The 22,154-nt window shown below is 41.8% G+C and overlaps 2 protein-coding genes across 5 annotated transcripts in view; both read right to left on the reverse strand.

The window, feature by feature from the left end:
- The window catches only part of LOC139546596 (zinc finger protein 420-like), a 174,634-nt gene that overhangs the window by 76,707 nt on the left and 75,773 nt on the right, over positions 1-22,154 (reverse strand). The window lies entirely within an intron of this gene.
- LOC139546770 (zinc finger protein 135-like) lies at positions 8,227-16,050 on the reverse strand. Of its 2 annotated transcripts, XM_071355537.1 has the most exons (4): positions 15,492-16,050; positions 14,953-15,050; positions 14,640-14,817; positions 8,227-10,047 (listed from the first exon to the last, which is right to left on the reverse strand). In XM_071355537.1, exons 1-4 carry the CDS (start codon positions 15,706-15,708, stop codon positions 8,861-8,863), a joined length of 1,680 nt encoding a protein of 559 aa, XP_071211638.1. In that variant the 5' UTR covers positions 15,709-16,050; the 3' UTR covers positions 8,227-8,860. The 2 variants fall into 2 exon arrangements, with proteins under 2 accessions (XP_071211638.1, XP_071211646.1); XM_071355545.1 differs by lacking the exon at positions 14,953-15,050 and having other exon boundaries at positions 8,589-10,047; positions 15,492-15,619.

Raw genomic sequence — 22,154 nt, forward strand, 5'->3', positions numbered from 1 at the left:
TAACGCCTGACAAAGAAACTCCAGAAAATCGTAATAAACTGATATAAACTGCTATAAGTCGGTTTAAATTAACTACCTTATGAAGTTTTTAAGACAAAAAACAAATTAAATCAGAGCCGGAGATATAGAACTGCTAAACCGAAAGCTTTTCAGGACGCCATGCTGGTGTCCCTCCTGCGTCAGGCCCCGCGTCGAAAAGGTCGGTCCTTCCGTTCCAAGAGGCTTTATACTCCCCCAGATGGTGCTATCCACTCCATTCAAAGTCTCACCGCTTACTGACATCTAGGGGAAGGCGTATGCAGTGCATGTAGCCCCATAGCTTACAAGGGAATTTATAAACCGACCCTGGAACAGAGACCTCGATTTCAGAAATCTCACTTCTTGACAGGAAGTGTGCTGCAGAATGAGTTCTGTTTCACTCAGAGAAATAATTCAAACGGTTTTAGAAACTAGAGAGTCTTTTCTATCCAATAGTAATAATAATATGCATATTGTACGAGCAAGAATTGAGTACGAGGCAGTTTAATTTGGGAACGATATTTTACAAAGTTGAAACAGCACCCCCTATATTGTCAACATCTTTATTTTCATGCATATAACTTGTCAAAAATCATTTTTATTACCAAATTCAGTCTTTCGTGTGGACAATATTTTTTTCATGTTTTCATTAGTGTTTGAGATTAGGTCCCTGAATGGTCAAAAATCTCTTCAAATAGAAGTACGTTTATAGCACAAAATATCTTACAGGTAGGCCCTCTCTCACTCTCTCTCATCATGTCACAAGCTGACAGGCTCCCAGAGGCAGGGCCATAAAAGGCCCCAGCTCACTCAACTGCCCCTCCCCTTTCCAAAAGCCATCAACCCAGAACATCCTGAAGACAGAACATCTAAAAGATCATCTGGGAATCCTTTCTTCCTCATGGAGCTTTTCAAAAGTGAGGTGAATATTCAATGTGATGTTTGTTCAGTGCATTCGGAAAGTATTCAGACCCTTTGACTTTTTCCACATTTTGTTACGTTACAGCCTTATTTGAAAATGGATTTAAAAATATATATATATATTCAGCAATCTACAAACAATAGCCCATCATTTGGGGTGGCAGGTAGCCTAATGGTTAGAGCATTGGGCTTGTAACCATAAGGTTGATGGATCGAATCCCTGAGCTGACAAGGTAAAACTCTGTTGTTCTGACCCTGAACAAGGCACTGTTCAGCGGTAGGCCGTCATTGTAAATAAGAAATTGTTCTTAACTGACTTGCCTAGTTAAATATAAAACATCTAATTACAAAGCAAAAACAGGTTTTTAGAAACATTTATTAAAGATAAAAAATATACCTTTACATAACAGTAAGTATTCAGACCCTTTATATGAGACTGTCAGGGTAAAAACCAAGCCATGAGGTAGAAGGAATGGTCTGTAGAGCTCCGAGACAGAATTGGGTCGAGGCACAGATCTTGGGAAGGGTCCCAACACATTTCTGCAGCATTGAAGGTCCCCAAGAACACAGTGGCCTCCATCATTCTAAAATGGAAGAAGTTTGGAACCACCAAGACTCTTCCTAGAGCTGGCGGCACAGCCAAACTGAGCAGTCGGGGGAGATGGGCCTTGGTCAGGGAGGTGACCAAGAACCCGATGGTCACTCTGACAGAGCTCTAGAGTTCCTCTGTGGAAATGGGAGAACCTTCCAGATGGACAACCATCTCTCCACCTCTCCACCAATCAAGCCTTTATGGTAGAGTGGCCTGACGGAAGCCCCTCCTCAGTAAAATGCACATGACAGCCCACTTGGAGTTTGCCAAAAGGCACCAAAAGGACTTTCAGACCATGAGAAACCAGATTCTCTCGTCTGATGAAACCAAGATTGAACTCTTTGGCCTGAATGCCAAGCGTCACGTCTGGAGGAAACCTGGCACCATCCCTAGGGTGAAGCATGGTGGTGGCAGCATCATGCTGTGGGGATGTTTTTCAGCAGCAGGGACTAGGAGATTAGTCAGGATCAAGGGAAAGATGAACCGAGCAAAGTACAGAGATCCTTGATGAAAACCTGCTCCAGAGCACTCAGGACCTCAGACTGGGGGCGAAGGTTCACCTTCCAACAGGACAACAACCCTAAGCACACAGCCAAGACAATGCAGTAGTGGCTTCGGGTTGATGTGCCATCCTGGATGAACTGCACTACCTGAGCCACTTGTGTGGGTTGTAGACTCCGTCTCATGCTACCACTAGAGTGAGAGCACCGCCAGCATTCAAAAGTGACCAAAACATCAGCCAGGAAGCATAGGAACTGAGAAGTGGTCTGTGATCACCACCTGCCCAATCACTCCTTTTTTGGGGGTGTCTTGCTAATTGCCTATAATTTCCACCTTTTGTCTATTCCATTTGCACAACAGCATGTGAAATTTATTGTCAATCAGTGTTGCTTCCTAAGTGGACAGTTTGATTTCACAGAAGTGTGATTGACTTGGAGTTACATTGTGTTGTTTAAGTGTTCCCTTTATTTTTTTGAGCAGTGTAGTTTACACAAATATTAGTCTCTTAGCTCTTATTGCAGGACTTTGACTGTGGTACATCACCTCCCCAGTCAACCTATTGTGTGTATTGAACATTCATATTGGACAGCATTCATATTGGACAGCCTTACCTATAGAGTAGCACCACCACCCATCAGCCCATTCTCTTCTTGATGTCAAAGCTGCAGTGTATTGTATCTGTAGGAGTTCATGATTAATAATCCTATTTATTTAAAGCCCCACTAAGATGTCACCATACTATTCCTTTAAAGCCCCTCTGTTAGATATAAATCATCAGAGTGGGAAACCAACTGACATGGAAACAATGGAGCAAATGTGTCACTATCAGAGTATTATGACATTATATAGAACTACTCAGACATTCCAAATATCACTTGATTATCAGAGGGATGTATTATGACATCATATAGAACTACTCAGACATTCAAAATATAACTTGATTATCAGAGGGGTGTATTATGACATCAGATAGAACTACTCAGACCTTCCAAATCAGGCTTCATCCATATCATGAAGGTGGATATTGATCCAACCACTTCAAAAGTAATGACCAGGCTGATGGAAACAGGTTATGCCTTTACAATTTTATAAAAGCCGACAGACGATATGTTAGTTCGTTTTACATGGTGGGGTCTTTTTGTGTCAGTAAAAATGTTTAAGCGAGAAATGGCGGTGGAAACTCCTTTATGCTCAAAAATGTATATTTAAGTTTTGTCACGCAAAGCCTTTTATCTGCAATGAGTCTGTTTGATAGAAACATTTCTGGTGGGAAAAGGCGTATATTGTTTTATGCAGATTTCTGAATATTCACATGAAAATCTGTCTCAAATTACATGGAAACATAGCTACTAAGGTGGATATTGATCCAACACCTGCTACTTATTCAAACCAGCCCACTGGGCACAGACGGCAGTTCAACATCTAGTTTCTATTTACATTTCTTTGAGTCGTCAACTAAAGTGAATTCAACATGAAATCAACACAAAATGTCACCTGTCATTGGATTTAGGTTGCCAGTTGGATGAAAAATAACAGAAAATAACTGATGTTGATGGCTTTTTACAAATCCAATCAGTTTTCTACATCTATCATCATCACGTGGATTTGTTTTGTTGAAATGACGTGGAAACAACGTTTATTCAACCAGTGGGAGGCTTGTAAATGACCCCAGGAAAGTGGAACGAGGAACTCTTCATTGAGACAATAATAAACAGCAATCCGTGGGAGAGTTGTGGTGAATATTATAAAATAAGGATCTGCTGGAGTCCAAGTCAAACCAAGATTCTTTATTTCTGAGCTCAGAGAGAATAACAGAGTTACACACCGCAGTGTAGACAGTCTGAACTCCTGAAGCATTGGGTGATGAGCACATATCTTTATAGTTTCCTGTTCCTGGGCGGGACTTTATTCATACAAGGACCCAGGTGCAAATTGGTTTACAACACAGAATGATACTCCTAAGAACAGGAGCTTATAATAGGACAGTTTCACAAGGTTAGTCACATAATCAGTTATGTGGACACACATACAATTAACATTTTCCATTACAGAGTCTGAATATTTTCATGTCATTAAATCATCAGTGGGCCAAAAATGCAAATGTCAACTGTAGTAACCTGGTATATTTATGTTTACCAATAGATGGCAGTATTGACTCAAGACGGGGGTTTGCTTTCCGCTATCCGTAGCTATTTCCTATGTCTGCCTATTTAACTATGATTAAGAAAGCTTCGGGTAGTTTAAGCCAGGTGCATAAGATAATGTAAAATCTAAGTTACAATTAAATACTAAACCGTACGTAAGTCTCATGAGTCGTAATTCTAAGAAGCCTTTAAGGATACTACATATTTGGCGATGAGGATAACTATGGAGCACTGAGTTGGATTTGTTTTTGCCACGAAGTTAACGGAGTGTTTGGCGTGCGACGCGGGAGGTGAGACTCAAGTGACCGGTGGAAGATTCTGAAGGATTGATTCCCTGGATACGGGTAGGACAAATTATTGACTGTGTGAGGGGAGAAACAATCGGAAAAGATGGCTTTGGCAACAATAGGCTCGCTACCACCATTTGATCCTAAAAATCAGGAATGGGAGGAGTACTGTGAAATAATGGAACATTTCTTTGCTGCTAATGAAATAACTGATGCCGCTAAACAGAAATCCATACTCATAAGCGTTGTCGGTGCACAGACGTACAGCTTAATGAGAAACCTGTTGAGCCCAGATAAACCAGGAGAAAAGTCATTCATAGATTTAGTCGAACTATTAAAAAATCACTTCAACCCCAAACCCAGTGAGATAGTACAAAGATTCAAGTTTGATTCACGCATGAGAAAACCTACCGAATCAGTGGGGGAATATGTGGCTGAGTTGAGAAAACTAGCATTGGACTGTAACTATGGGAATACATTATCGCAAATGCTACGCGATCGGCTGGTGTGCGGGATTAATGATGACAGGATACAAATACGATTGTTATCAGAGCCTAATCTCACGTTTGAGAATGCACTCAAACTGGCCCAGGCCATGGAGTCCGCAAATAAAAATGCACTGGATTTGCAGACAAGGGGCGCAACTGCGTGCCATACAATAAAAGAGAGCAACGCTGAGCGCGTAGAATTTCAAAGAACAGAAAGCCGTGGTGCAGCAGCCAATAGAGACTGTTATCGTTGCAAAGGCAAACACGCAGCGTTTGACTGTAAATTCAAACACGGAAAGTGTTATGCCTGTGGGATAATAGGCCACATTGCGAGGGCGTGCCGCAATAAAAAAAAGCCACGGGCTGCAGAAAAGAGGACGGACAGAAAACCGAATACCTCCAGACGCTCTAGCTACCGCTCTAATCAAGTGAGAGAAAGTGAAAGTGAGTGCGCAGACGCAGAGCAAGCATTCTCAATGTACAGTGTACAGGGGTCGAATATGAAGAAGGTGGAGCCTTTCATTGTGGAAATGGGAATAAATGGATTGAAGGTACCGTTTGAACTAGACACAGGATGTAGTGTCACTCTGATGAACAGGTCCCAATTCTATAGGAAGTGGAAAACCGTTGAAGTGCCTAAACTGAGAGACACCCCCATTAAACTCAAAACGTATACAGGGGAGAAGATCACTGTGATTGGAGTTGCTGATGTTCAAGTGGAATATCAAGGACAAAAGAAAAATCTGCCTCTCTTAGTAGTGGAAGGTACTGGCCCCAGCTTACTAGGAAGAGGGTGGTTGGAGGAAATAAAATTGAACTGGGATGAAATCAAACATGTCACCACAGAGACATTGACACTACAGCAGGTGCTTTCAAAGCATGAGTGTGTTTTCAAAGAAGAGCTAGGGACATTAAAAGGGGTCCAAGCTACCATTCATGTTGCTGCTGATGCTACTCCCAGATTCTATAGGCCAAGATCAGTTCCATATGCCATGAAGCCTAAAGTGGATGTGGAAATTGACAGACTCTTAGCAGAGGATATAATTGTACCTGTCAAGTTTTCTGAGTGGGCAGCACCAGTTGTTCCCATACTAAAACCAGATGGTTCAATCAGATTATGCGGTGACTATAAGCTGACTGTAAATAGAGTTTCCTCTCTGGAGCAGTACCCAATACCCAAAGTGGAGGATTTGCTTTCAACGTTAACCGGAGGGCAACAGTTTACAAAACTGGACATGAGTCACGCATATCAGCAAGTGCTAATGGATAAAGCTTCACAGAAGTACCTGACCATAAACACCCACAGAGGGATGTTTACCTATAAACGCTTACCTTTCGGGGTGTCTTCTGCACCAGCTATCTTCCAAAGAACTATGGAGGGAATTCTGCAGGGGATACCCAAGGTAGCAGTTTACCTCGACGACATTCTTGTCACGGGAGTCACGAAGGAGGAACATCTCAGAAACTTAGGTGAAGTTTTGAGGAGGATGGAGGACGCCGGTCTCCGGCTGAGGAGGAGCAAGTGTGCACTGTTGGCTGATGGAGTGCAGTGCCTGGGTCGCGGGGTGGATGCCAGGGGGTTGCACACTGTCGGGGCTAAAGTGAGGGCTGTTGTGGAAGCTCCAGCTCCGACAAACGTTACGGAGCTGAAAGCCTATCTAGGCTTACTGAATTATTATAATCGCTTCCTCCCGAACCTCTCTACCCTCTTAGCTCCTCTACATCAACTGCTAAGGAAGGATGTGGCCTGGAAATGGTCAGAAAGACAGGAAGAAGCTTTTGCAAAGTCAAAGGATGTGACGTTATCACAAGTGCATGAATTTATCCTGAAAGGATGGCCTACAGTGACAGAGCCTCAGATCATGCCTTACTACACTCGCCGCTTGGCATTGAGTGTTCGAGATGGATGTGTTCTGTGGGGTTCAAGAGTAGTTATCCCACCACAAGGGCGGGGGTTGCTACTGAAGTTGTTGCATCAGTCGCATCCAGGTATGTCGAGAATGAAAGGCCTAGCGAGGTCATATGTCTGGTGGCCAAAAATGGACCACGATGTGGAAAATGAGGTTAGCCGGTGTGAAGATTGTCAGAGTAACAGGAAGTCACCACCCACCGCGCCATTACATCCATGGGAATGGCCAGAAAAACCATGGACACGACTACATGTGGACTACGCTGGACCTTTCCTAGGAAAAATGTTCCTTGTGTTGATTGATTCTCATTCAAAGTGGATGGATGTTTACCCCATGAACACGTCAACATCGTACGCTACGATTGAGAAGTTGAGACAAAGCTTCAGTGTTATGGGATTGCCTCAAATGTTGGTTAGTGACAATGCTACTTGTTTTACAAGCACTGAATTCACAAGTTTCATGAAACAAAATGGAATTCAGCATGTAACGTCGGCCCCTTTTCACCCATCTTCAAACGGATTAGCAGAACGTGCGGTTCAGACCTTGAAGGAGGGGATGAGGAAGATGCAAGGGCCCAGCATTGAAACAAAGGTGTCAAGATTCTTGTTTAGCTACAGGATTACTCCTCAAGCTACGACTGGGTTGTCACCTGCAGAGATGTTGATGTCAAGGAGGTTAAGGTCAACCTTGGATCTCATCAGACCAGACCTGAAAATGAAAATACAACAAAAGCAATGGAATCAAAAATGGAATCATGATACCCGAGCCAAACTCAGAAGTTTCTCAACTGGAGATGATGTCTATACAAGAAACTATGGGTTTGGTCCTAAATGGATTCCAGCTACCATTGAGGATTGCTCAGGACCAGTATCTTATACTGTGATCATCGGAAGTGGACAAAGACTAAGGAGACACGTGGATCAGATCCGAGCTCGAATTCCAGTTCCATCCGGAGATCTGGATCAATTCTTAAACGAGCAGGACAGGACATTGGAACGTTCCCCAGAGTTGGAGTTGGACAAACCACCTGAGACCAACAATGCTCAACTTCCTGAGACCACCAGTCCGGGACGACCTCCTCCTGTGAAGTCTCCACAAAAGGACTTTGTTTCACCATCAAGGGGTGAAGATCTGGTGGCACCAGCTACACAACCTCTGAGACGCTCTATTAGAGAGAGACGTCCGCCAGACTTTTTCAGATCCTAAAGGAGATCATTTTTGAAAAAATGTACATAAGAATATAGCATAGCACAGAAAGAAATTAAATTGGGTTATTAGCTTTAAAGGGGGGGAATGTAGTAACCTGGTATATTTATGTTTACCAATAGATGGCAGTATTGACTCAAGACGGGGGTTTGCTTTCCGCTATCCGTAGCTATTTCCTATGTCTGCCTATTTAACTATGATTAAGAAAGCTTCAGGTAGTTTAAGCCAGGTGCATAAGATAATGTAAAATCTAAGTTACAATTAAATACTAAACCGTACGTAAGTCTCATGAGTCGTAATTCTAAGAAGCCTTTAAGGATACTACATCAACAATGGAACAAATGCATCACATCCAAATATCACTGTATTATCTGTAGTGCTGGAGGAATGACACACCCAGATAAACACACACAAAGAGTTTAAAAAGGACCATTTAAACACATGGAATCTGATCTACTTTATATTCAAACTGACATACTCCATATTAAATTCATGTTTTCTAATAAAAACAAACAAATATATGTGAGTATACCTTGTACCATTTAATTTCATACGGTAAAAACAAGTAAACAAATTATCAGTCAACAATATAAGACAATGGGAGCACTGTGTATGTTCTCTGATGAATTTTAAGTCAATGAGATGTGAAATATCAATATACAAGTAATTCTTCTCTTATGTGTGGATTCTCTCATGACGTTCAAGTGACTGTGATGAGTAATATGTTTTCCCAGTCTGAGCAATTTCTAAGCCTTCTCCTCTGTGTGTAGTCTCATGCGTTCTTTCAGGCTTCCTAAATGGGCAAAAACTTTGCACCCTGGGAGGAGTGGTAAGGCTTCTCCCCTCTGTGTATTTTCTTGTGTTGGTTCAGGTTGCTTTTCTGATTAAAACTCTTTCCACACATGGAGCAGTGGTAAGGCTTCTCCCCTGTGTGTATTCTCTCGTGCCGTTTCAGATACCCTGGCCGATTGAAACCCTTTCCACACTGGGAGCAGTGGTAAGGCTTCTCCCCTGTGTGTATTATTTCATGTTGTTTCAGCTCCCCTGAACGGCTGAAACACTTTCCACACTGAGAGCAGTGGTAAGGCTTCTCCCCTGTGTGTATTCTCTCGTGCCGTTTCAGATACCCTGGCTGATTGAAACCCTTTCCACACTGGGAGCAGTGGTAAGGCTTCTCCCCTGTGTGTATTCTCTCGTGTTGGGTCAGGCTTCCTTTCTGTCTGAAACACTGTGCACACTGGGAGCAGTGGTAAGGCTTCTCCCCTGTGTGTATTCTCTCATGCTGTTTCAGCTCCCCTGACCGCTTGAAACACTGTCCACACTGGGAGCAGTGGTAAGGCTTCTCCCCTGTGTGTATTATCTCATGTTGTTTCAGCTCCCCTGACCGCTTGAAACACTGTCCACACTGGGAGCAGTGGTAAGGCTTCTCCCCTGTGTGTATTCTCTCATGTTGTTTCAGATGACAAGGCTGTATGAAACTCTTTCCACACTGGGAGCAGTGGTAAGGCTTCTCCCCTGTGTGTATTCTCTCATGTTGTTTCAGATGACAAGGCCGTTTGAAACTCTTTCCACACTGGGAGCAGTGGTAAGGCTTCTTCCCTGTGTGTATTATCTCATGATCTTTTAGGTGTGATTTCTGATTAAAACCAATTCCACACTGGGAGCAGTGGTAAGGCTTCTCCCCTGTGTGTATTCTCTCATGCCGTTTCAGATACCCTGGCTGATTGAAACCCTTTCCACACTGGGAGCAGTGGTAAGGCTTCTTCCCTGTGTGAATTCGCTCGTGTTTTTTCAGCTCCCTTGAACGGCTGAAACACTTTCCACACTGGGAGCAGTGGTAAGGCTTCTCCCTTGTGTGTATTTTCTCGTGTTGTTTCAGGTCCCATAACCGGTTACAACCCTTTCTACAGTGGGAGCACTGGTGTCGTCTTGCTGGTTCGGACGTCCCTGGCTCTGGTTCCTCTGAGTCTGGTCTTTCTCCTGCCAAAGACACTGTGTTATGTTTAAATAGAAACCTCCACATGATAAAACAACCTTGCTACGAGGGTAAATCCTAAATCAGATCTCTCAATAACCTGAGGCCAGTTTTAACAATTATAGTGTGATTTTAAAACAAATGTAGAGCTTCCTGGCAATTACTGCTATGTTTACATTACTTATTTTATTCATCCTGTTTTACAAGTCAGAACACAAACTAGACAGTTCTAGGACACTGAAGACACAGACGTCGCTAGATTCCAATCAAGCAGGTGGTTCTAAATATTTTGTGTGGAAGTCCAAAACTTGTTTTTACGTCGAAAATACAAAGCACAAGATACAAAGCACTTGAACTTTGTGAAGCGTTTATTTGGGCTGCAATTTCTAAGGCTGGTAACTCTAATGAACTTATGCATCAGAAGTAACTCTGGGTCTCCCATTCCTGTGATGGTCCTAAAAGTAATGATGGACTGTTGTTTCTCTTTGCTTATTTGAGCTGTTCTTGACATAATATGGACTTCGTATTTTACCCAATAAGGCTATCTTCTGTATACCACCCCTACCTTGTCACAACACAACTGATTGGCTCAAACACATTAACTTCTTATGGCTGCAGCACGACGCCGGTACACTTATGACAACAGCCAGCTCAAGTGCAGGGCGCGAAATTCAAAATATATATTTCTTTAAATATTTAACTTTCACACATTAACAAGTCCAATACAGCTAATGAAAGATACACATCTTGTGAATCCAGCCAACATGTCCGATTTTTAAAATGTTTTACAGCGAAAACACCACGTATATTTATGTTAGCTCACCACCAAATACAAAAGAGGACAGACATTTTTCACAGCACAGGTAGCATGCACAAAGCCAATCTAACTAACCAAGAACCAACCAAACTAACCAACAAACAACTTCATCAGATGACAGTCTTATAACATGTTATTCAATAAATCTATGTTTTGTTCGAAAAATGTGCATATTTCAGGTATAAATCATAGTTTACATTGCAGCTACAATCAGAAGTTTCCTCTTCATTTAGCACGCGCGCTAGCCGGGTGGCACGAATCGCTCCATCGTCAACAAAGTCAGAGAACGGAACACGGCAAAACTCCCGAAAAAAATTCAATAATCTGATTAAACTATATTGAAAAAACATACTTTACGATGATATGGTCACATGTATCAGATAAAATCAAAGCCGGAGATAGTAGTCGTCCATAACGGCAGCTAAACAGAAGGCAATCCCACTGTCCACCGCACGCTCCTCAGAGTACCGGAAATGAGGGACACGTCATACAAAGAGCCTGTATTCCACAAATATCTAATAAGTTAAGTTACCTGTAAACGCTGTCCAAACATTTCAAACAACTTTCCTAATCCAACTTTAGGTATTTTAAAATGTAAATAATTAGAAAATTTAAGATGGGATAAACTGTGTTCAATACCGGATAAAAACAATGTGAAGCGCGTGACCTGGAGCGCGCATCAAAACATTAGAGAGCAATAGGCTGGACCCTCGTTCTGAATAGCCGTACTTCTTCATTTCTCTAAAGAAAAACATCAACCAATTTCTAAAGACTGTTGACATCTAGTGGAAGCAATAGGAACTGCAACCAAGTGCCACAGAAAAGTGCCACACAAAGCCATTTGAAAACAGAGTCCCCTCAACAACAAAAAAATCCTCCTGGATGGTTTGTCTTCGGGGTTTCACCTGCCAAATAAGTTCTGTTATACTCACAGACAGTATTTTAACAGTTTTAGAAACTTTAGAGTGTTTTCTATCCAAATCTACCAATTATATGCATATCCTAGCTTCTGGGCCTGAGTAGCAAGCAGTTTACTTTGGGAACGCTTTCAACCTGGATGTGAAAATACTGCCCCCTATCCCAAACAGGTTAAGGAAAGAAATTCCACAACTTAACTTCTAAAAAGGCACACATGTTAATTGAAATGCATTTCAGGTGACTACCTCATGATGCTACAGTCCTCCTTTAAGACTCCATGCTACAGTCCTCCTTTAAGACTCCATAATGTTTCATCATTAGACGCTACAGTCCTCCTTTAAGACTCCATCATGTTTAGAATGTGTCTGGAAGCGCTACTCTATCTATTCTACTCTCATCCTTTCGGTTTTAATCATATTTATAATAATAATGTTATAATAGGTAATAACTAACTTTAATAACTAGAGTTAATACCTGCCTGGCACCCCAACAAAATCGTTATCTTTACCCCCCTCTAACAATACCGCTACATAATTAGCATAGTAGGCCATGTAACTTAAGGTAATCAGAAATATTTAGGACTAACTAATTCTTTGCCACCCATTCTGAAACTAACTGCAGCTCTATGTTAAGTGTTGCAGTCATTTCAGTTGCTGTGGTAGCTGACGTGTACAGTGTTGAGTCATCCGCATACATAGACACACTGGCTTTACTCAAATGTCATTGGCATGTTGTTGGTAAAGATTGGAAAAAAGAAGGTGCCAAACAGCTGCCCTGGGGAATTCCTGATTCTACATTGATTTTGTTGTACAGGCTTCCATTAAAGAACACTGTGTTCTGTTAGACAGGTAGCTCTGGGGCGGCAGGTAGCCTAGTGGTTAGAGCGGTAGGCCAGTAACCGAAACATTGCTGGATCGAATCCCCAAGCTGACAAGGTAAAACTCTGTCGTTCTGCCCCTGAACAAGGCAGTCCTAGGCCGTCATTGAAAAAAATTATTTGTTCTTAACTGACTTGCCTAGTTAAATAAAGTTTACATTTAAAAAAAAAAAGCTCTTTATCCACAATATAGCAGGGGGTGTAAAGCCATACGTTTTTTTCAGCAGCAGACTATGATCGATAATGTCAAAAGCCGCACTGAAGTCTAACAAAACAGCCCCAACAATATTTTTATCATCAATTTCTCTCAGCCAATCAGTCATTTGTAAGTGCTGTGCTTGTTGAATGAACTTCCCTATAAGCTGAAAGTCTCAATTTGTTTACTGTAAAATAGCATTGTATCTCGCCAAACACCATTTATTTTTTTTAAATGTAAGGCTTGGTAACAGGTTGATTGGTCGGCTATTTATGCCAGTAAAGGGAGCTTTACTATTCTTGGGTAGTGGAATGACTTTAGCTTCCCTCCAAGCTTGAGGGAACACACTTTCTAGTAGGCTTAAATTGAAGATAATGCGAATAGAAGTGGCAATATCGGCCGCTATTATCCTCAATCATTTTCCATCCACGTTCTCAGACACCAGTGACATGTCATTGTTGATTTTTTTGCCCAAAATTTCATTTAAGGTGCTCCAAAGCTTTTTAAAATCATTCTTCATGTCATTTATCTTTGTTTCATAGTGTAGTTTCTTCTTTTTATTCAGTTTAGTCACATGATTTCTCAATTTGCAATATGTTTGCCAATCAGTTATACAGCCAGACCTATTTGCCATCTCTTTTGCCTCCCTCTTCATCATACCATTTTTAAATTCCTCATCAATCCACGTGGATTTAACAGTTTTTACAGCCATCTGTGGATTAGATGAAGGAGGGGTTGAGGTCAGGACAGATTCTCATCAGGGAGATAAAGGTTTGGTATCCTGTTACCCTCTTTACTCTCTTCCTGTGGAACCATAAGATGTAAGGATTGGAGAGAAGGAGGAGTGTCATAAGTGAGATATATATCTGGATGGAACAAATGTTGGGATGTCTGAATTACAGCTGTACATAACCTTTGGGAATAATTAAACTTGGTTAAAGCTTCTCTAGTGTCCGTGAGTTATTTACTGTGAAAAAAAATAACCAAACAACATCAACAACATAGGAATCACTACAAACAATTGTATGACCTCTTATATAGAACAGTAGGCCCAGCCTTTTGGAACTGTGGTTTTCCTAGATATGGCTACTATATTGTGATCACTACATCCGATGAATTTGGATACTGCTTTCAAACAAATTTCTGCAGCATTAGTAAAGATATGATCAAAATATGTGGATGATTTAATTTCTTTACTGTTTGTAACTACCCTGGTAGGTTGATTGATAACCTGAACAAGGTTGCAGGCACTGGTTACAGTTCAAAGCTTTCTCTTGAGTGGGCAGCCTGATCACAGCTTTCCTCCAGTATTAGTTAATTAATTAACAGTGTCTGGAGTTTAGTTTGCCTGTTCTAAAGTCTTGTAAAGATAGGGGGGTTGACTGGGACAGGCAATGTAACATCCATAATGTTTTTAGGAAAAGTTTTTGTAAAATTTGCACCTTACAACAGATCATTGAAACTTTCTCTCCAAAGCTAACTTTCATCAAGGTTTTATATGGTCTATTGGTTTCTCTCTTTTCATTGGCAGAATCCTTTTTCAGTGTTATGATATTCATAACATCCATATCCACCAGTCCATATTCCTGTCAACTAACAGAACTCTGCTGGTTGTCCTGGTAACAGATACCAGTCTATCTTCCTGTCAACTAACAGAACTCTGCTGGTTGTCCTGGTAACAGATACCAGTCTATCTTCCTGTCAACTAACAGAACTCTGCTGGTTGTCCTGGTAACAGATACCAGTGAACAGATCTATTTATTTGTTCAAACTGAACTACAGCACTTACTTTGATGAGTCAAATCTGATCCTTTCTTCTCTTCTCGTCCTCTCACAGTTCCACTCAGCCCCGTTGTTTTCCTGCAGTCCACCAGCAGCACAGACAACCTCTTCATACCCAGCAGTAAGGTGCTACCGGGAGAGGCACGACACAGGGACTCCGGGAGGGAGGAAGGGCTAGCATTGTCCTGGTAACCACAAAGAGGGGACACAGACACATATCATTATGGATGCTGATGCCACTGTTGTCATAAAGTGCTTTACAGAAACACAGCCCAGACCCAGACGGAGCAGGCTGTATGCTAGACCAGACCGAGCTGTACCATCTGGTGTTCTGTTCTGGAGAGACTCTTCTCTGATTCGTCAGCATCAGGTTGTTGTTGAGGCTCCCCAGAGGATCCACAATAGTCATGTCTCTCTCCTGTGTTAACGAGGACATCAAACAGATCGTAAACTTATGACCATCTATTGCAATCTTAGAGTCTTACAAGAGGCATGCATATGTCTAAAATGGCCACTTTCATCACGATTTCCTAAAATGTTGTTTGTGATGCAAATGTAAAAGTGTCGTTCCACAAAATGGGTGACTTTTGCGTCCCTTTGATATTTTAAGTAGAAAATATGCACCAATATTGAATTTTAAAAGCCTGTTATATTAGATGAGGGGAACTTTAATATAGACCACATGGAGAATTCAATACATCTAATTGAGAAGTCCCAACAAAAAATGTACCAATGGCAGATCGAACCTTTAACAATTTATACAGTACTGAACAACATATTAAAATATAGAACTTCAGTAAACGCCCCCACAGTTCAACAACTGCATAGTTTGTGTCCCTGTTTTTAAGAAAGTACTCACTGGTGTTAATCGGATCTTCTGTCTCCTCCTCTTTCACTCCCAAAACGTCTTCCTCCTTCACCTTTATTGAGATAGCATCCTCTTCCTCTCTAAAAGGTTCTTTCTCTTCTTTCACTATAACACCCTCCTCTTCCTCCCTTTTCATTCTGAAAGATTCTTTCTCCATACAGCAGACCCCCTCTTCATTAGCAAGGGAGGAGTAGTTTGGTGTGCTCATGGTCAGGGACGTTAGCTAGCTAGATAGGTAGCATTAGCGACTAGCCTAGTGCTAGGCTCAGTATCAATCTTTAACAAGTTTGCAAATTGAACAAGCAAATTAGGTTAAAGTTAAGCAGTTGATACGTCAACCGAAATTTGTTTAAAACACTGGGATTAGCTAATGTACACAAACATGGTCTAAAACGTAAACCTTTCAGTTTTATGTTGGCTAGCAAGCTACCGAGGTGGTTGAAAGAGTAGCCGCGTTGTTGTTCCTGAAGAAGCGTCCGGTCCAGTAAATTATACGTCACGCAAGAAGCAACACCTGAAAGACGCACATCGCCATCTGCTGGCTGGAGTGGGTAACGCAGTTTGGAAACAACAGTTACTACACTTTTTTGTATTGGAAAGAACGTCATAATAATTGAACAATAAGCTGATATATTTTCTCTTCCAAATAATACGTTCCTGTACACAGATGTAGAAGCTCAATATGAATATGTAGATGATTAATAAATACTTATATGAATAGGTAGTGTGTTATTAATACACATTTTCTCTGTTTATTTTTCACATTCGTTTTTATCTAGATGTCACCATACTTTTCCCTTAAAGCCACGCTCTATAAGATACAAATCATCCTGTAAACAACAGAGCAAATGCATCACATGCAAATAGCACTTGATTATCTGTAGTGCTATACATTGAGTCTACAAAACATTAAGAACACCTGCTCCTTCCATGACTTAGACTGACCAGGTGAATCCAGGCTAAAGCTATGATCCCTTACTGATGTCACGAGTTAAATCCACTTCAATCTGTGTAGATGAAGGGGGGAAACAGATTAAATAAGGATTTTTAAGCCTTGAGACATGATACATGGATTGTGCATGTGTGCCATTTAGAGAGTGAATGTGGAAGACAAAATATTTAAGTTACTTTGCACGGGGTATGGTAGTAGGTGCCAAGCAAATTGGTTTGTGTCAAGAACTGCAACGCTGCTGGGTTTTTCAGCTCAACAGTTTCCCATGTTTACCAAGAATGGTCCACCACCCAAACAGTGGTGGTCAGTGCCGTTTAAGATGAGGCAGGACGATTTGTTTTTCATGGCCTTAATTCTATTACAGCATATTGGATGACTGTCATTCATATTTCACTCACCCTGTTCAATGTAACAGCAATAGGTTTAGGCTACTACATGATACTAACATTTCCCCTATACCCATCATGAGGTAGCAACCTAGCCTATGAATGAAAGTTTAGAATGTAGGTCACACAGGTCGAGAGCAAATTTTGCCGTGACAGACAGTGACACATGGACAGACAGTGACACATTCAATATCGCCTTGCACACTCTCGCCTGCATCTAGCTGAAATAGAGATATTACTGGACAAATTCAGGTATGTTTATCCTGGTCTTGTTCCGTTTAAGAAACATTTGTCAACAGAATCGGCGGAATGAATACACCCCCGATCAGGCATAAACACAGTTCACTTTCATAACAGCCACGTTGTATTCCTTCTCTCCTCCTCTCACCTTTTCCCTTTGCTTCTGGACTTCAATGCACAACACATCAGCTGTATGTGACCAGTCGAAATAACCTTTCCAAGTCAAACCATACCATAACTGCTACACACAGCCTACATCCTTGTCACCATATTAGCTAAAGTAATGTCATAGTCAACATAGCTAATAGAACTAACGCGTTAGTAAACCTGCTACAATCATGTAGTAACATTACAGTGTACAGTCAGTAAGCAGTTTAGCACTTACATTGGCGGGTCCCAGTGGCAATAAATTAGTAAAACCAAAAACTTACCTTGACTTGGAAGAGTTCCAGTGTTGTGTTGGAAAGTCATAGCCAGCTAGCTAACATAGCATCCCTTTGTTTGACCCAAGTGTTTGAGTAGGCTAAACTAGATATCTGCATTTGCTAGCTAAGTAAGTGAAACTGAAAGTGGAAAATAAGTGACGAAATATCTCTCTCTCGCTTCTCCTTCATTTTGGAATAAAATAATTTGTTCAAAACTGTTCAACTATTGTCTTTCTCTCTCTTTGAGTCAACTACTCACCACATGTTATGCACTGCAGTGCTAGCTAGCTGTAGCTTATGCTTTCAGTCCTAGATTCATTCTCTGATCCTTTCATTGGTTGGACATCATGTCAGTTCATGCTGCAAGAGCTCTGATAGGTTGGAGGACGTCCTCCGGAAGTTGTCATAATAATAATAAGTCTATGGAATCCTTGAGGATCCTCCTAGGTTTTGTATTGAAGTCAATGTAACCAGAGGAGGATGCAAAGTAGTATGTTTTAATCAATTATTATTTGGTGATAAAAGTATACTAAATATAATTACATCTAAACTGAAACTGACATACTCCATATTTAGTTCATTTCATATTTAGCATTTCTGGTTCTTAACCTTGTTGGAGCTACTGAACCCCACCAGTTTCAAATGCGCATTCACCGAACCCTTCTTAATTGGAAAAATAAAATATGATTTTTTCAAATTCAAAACATAGGTATATATTTTACTGGTGCACAAAATTAACCGTGCATCAACATCAACACCGTGTGTTCAAAGAACAAAATCACCAAAACATGATTTTCACACAAAAACATAATAATGAATATTTACTGCAAATCAGTGTGACTTCTGCTGTTGCCTTTCAGAGACCAGTTCAGAAATGCGCGGCTTCACCTTGGCAAGTGCCACTCTCATGTCATTTTCGCAACAAAGTCTGTTCCTTTTCTTCGTGTTTGTCCAGCATCCTCGAAAAGGATTGCTCGCAAAGATATGTTGTAACAAACGGTATGAAAATCTCCAGAGCTTTCTTAGCAATAACAGGGTACGTTACCATTTGTTGACACCAAAAACGTTGAAAGCGTTGTTGTTCTGAAGAGTTGCTGTTGAACCTGGCTCTGCTGAATTTCAATGATTTCATCGAGGTATTCATCATTGACATCTGTTGTCTCAACACTAAACGTGAACGGCTGTCTCACCCATGCTGGATATGACTCTCTTGTAGGGAAGTATCCGTCGAGAGACTTTGCAAGCTCATCTAAGTGCGTGGCAATTGCTTGCTTCAGTTCCGCTGGTACAGAAATGTCTCTGATTCCAGATACATCTTCAATCTTACTTACACAGTCGTCCAGCAGGGGAAAGTTTGCGAAGTTATCGTTCTCTGTTCGTCGTTTCCATAACGGTAGCTTTTTTTGAAAAGCCTTTAGGTTTTCCTCCGCTTCGATGATGTTGACTCCACCGCCCCGCATCTTTTGATTGAGATGATTGAGAGCTGCGAAGATATCAGCCATGTACGCTAAAATGAGAATGAACTCAGAATTTTTGAAGCAATCTGCATGACAATGTTGGTGCTCTTGCAAAAACAGGGCTAATTCCACACGCACGGCAAAAACACGATTCAGCACTTGTCCCCGGGATAACCACCGAACGTTAGAATGGTACAGAAGTACCTTGAATTCAGAGCCCATTTCTTTACACAGCTCACTGAAGATGCGGTGCCTCAGAGCACTAGTTCGCACATAGTTCACGCATTCCACTACAATTTTTAATACTTCTGCCAGTTTTGGAGGCAAGGTTTTTGTTGCCAACGCATGCCTGTGCAGAATACAATGCGTAACAATGATGTGTGGTGCATCGGCTTTCACTAGCGCACCAAAACCAGACTTTCTTCCCAGCATGACTGGAGCTCCGTCCGAACAAACTGCAGAAACCATATCCCACGAAAGGTTGTTGTCTTTGAAGAAGTCATCCACAAGTTTCTTCACATCGGCTGCCTTAGTTGTTGTTGTAAGAGGCTTACAAAATAAAAAATCTTCCTTTATCACGTCGTCTTTCACATAGCGCACGAATACAGAAAGCTGTCTTAGATTGGAAACGTCTGTGGTCTCGTCGAGTTGAAGGCTGAATTTTGCCTGGCTTGAAATCAGATCTGCAACTACTTGAGCCAAGATGTCTTTGCTCATGTCCTCTATTCTGTCGCTGATGGTGTAATTTGAAAGAGGAATTTGGGATAACTTAACTTCAGCCTCTTTTCCCAGCATGATATTCGCCATCTTCAACACAGCTGGTTTTATGAGTGTTTCACCAATGGTGTGTGGTTTTCCCTGCTTTGCGATCAGGTAAGCAACTTCTTATGATGCTGTGAGGATCGGTTTGTTGATGGGTACAGAGCCGAGAACAGGCAGAGTAGCCTTTTCATCGAATCTGTCTCTCTTCACCTTGAATTCAGCGAGCGTTGTGTTCTTGTATTTTCCATCTCCATGCAGCTTAAGGAAGTGTTCTCTTAGTTTTGCCGGTGCTAGACTAGAATTGCTCAACTTGGCATTGCAAATCATGCAGTTAGGACGCTGACTCCCACCACGTTCCGTTATACATGTGAATCCATATTGTACATATTCGTCCGACCACTTTCTTGTTTTGCTCGACATAGTATGTATGAAGGGATTAAAATATTAAGAAAGAAATCACAAGATGTACCATCACGACAGTCACAAGTCGACTACTGAGCGCACCAAATTCCCTGCAGCACAGATAGGCCAAGCGATGTAGCGTGATCACCTGCAGCCAATGATGGCCAAGCGGGGCGTGTCATCACGAATCATATGAGTCGGATGTGTGTCTTGACCTCCGCCGAACCCCTGAGCCTGACTCACCGAACCCCTGGGGTTCGATCGAACCCAGGTTAAGAACCACTGAACTATTGTCTTTCTCTCTCTTTGAGTCAACTACTCACCACATGTTATGCACTGCAGTGCTAGCTAGCTGTAGCTTATGCTTTCAGTACTAGATTCATTCTCTGATCCTTTCATTGGTTGGGCATCATGTCAGTTCATGCTGTAAGAGCTCTGATAGGTTGGAGGACGTCCTCCGGAAGTTGTCATAATAATAATAAGTCTATGGAAGCCTTGAGGATCCTCCTAGGTTTTGTATTGAAGTCAATGTAACCAGAGGAGGATGCAAAGTAGTATGTTTTAATCAATTATTATTTGGTGATAAAAGTATACTAAATATAATTACATCGAAAACTGAAACTGACATACTCCATATTTAGTTCAAATAAATTGTTATTTGTCACATGCGCTGATTACAACAGGTGTAGTAGACCTTACCGGGAAATGCTGAATACAACCTTACTGTGAATTGCTTACTTACAAGCCCTTAACCAACAATGCAGTTTTAAGAAAAATAAGAGTTAAGAAAAGATTTAGTAAATAAACGAAAGAAAAAAAAGTAACACAATAAAGAATACAGGAGGTACCTGTACAGAGTCAATGTGGAGGCTATATACAGGGGGTACCAGTACAGAGTTAATGTGGAGGCTATATACAGGGGGTACCAGTACAGAGTTAATGTGGAGGCTATATACAGGGGGTACCAGTACAGAGTCAATGTGGAGGCTATATACTGGGGGTACCAGTACAGAGTCAATGTGGAGGCTATATACAGGGGGTACCAGTACAGAGTTAATGTGGAGGCTATATACATGGGGTACCAGTACAGAGTCAATGTGGAGGCTATATACAGGAGGCACCAGTACAGAGTCAGTGTGGAGGCTATATACAGGGGGTACCGGTACAGAGTCAATGTGGAGGCTATATACAGGGTGTACCAGTACAGAGTCAATGTGGAGGCTATATACAGGAGGAACCTGTACAGAGTCAATGTGGAGGCTATATACTGGGGGTACCAGTACAGAGTCAATGTGGAGGCTATATACAGGAGGTACCAGTACAGAGTCAATGTGGAGGCTATATACAGGGGGTACCGGTACAGAGTCAATGTGGAGGCTATATGCAGGGGGTACCGGTACAGAGTCAATGTGGAGGCTATATACAGGGGGTACCGGTACAGAGTCAATGTGGAGGCTATATACAGGGGGTACCGGTACAGAGTCAATGTGGAGGCTATATACAGGGGGTAGCGGTACAGAGTCAATGTGGAGGCTATATACATGGGGTACCAGTACAGAGTTAATGTGGAGCTATATACAGGGGGTACCAGTACAGAGTTAATGTGGAGCTATATACAGGGGGTACCAGTACAGAGTCAATGTGGAGGCTATATACAGGGGGTACAGGTACAGAGTCAATGTGGAGGCTAAATACAGAGGGTACCAGTACAGAGTCAACGTGGAGGCTATATACAGGGGGTACCGGTACAGAGTCAATGTAGAGGCTATATACAGGGGGTACCGGTACAGAGTCAATGTGGAGGCTATATACAGGCGGTACCCGTACAGTGTCAATGTGGAGGCTATATACAGGGGGTACCTGTACAGAGTCAATGTGGAGGCTATATACAGGCGGTGACAGGACAGTGTCAATGTGGAGGCTATATACAGGGGGTACCAGTACAGAGTCAATGTGGAGGCTGTATACAGGCGGTGACAGGACAGTGTCAATGTGGAGGCTATATACAGGGGGTACCGGTGCAGTGTCAA

Source organism: Salvelinus alpinus, chromosome 2 (genome assembly GCF_045679555.1).
Source record: "Salvelinus alpinus chromosome 2, SLU_Salpinus.1, whole genome shotgun sequence".
Classification (NCBI taxonomy): domain Eukaryota; kingdom Metazoa; phylum Chordata; class Actinopteri; order Salmoniformes; family Salmonidae; genus Salvelinus; species Salvelinus alpinus.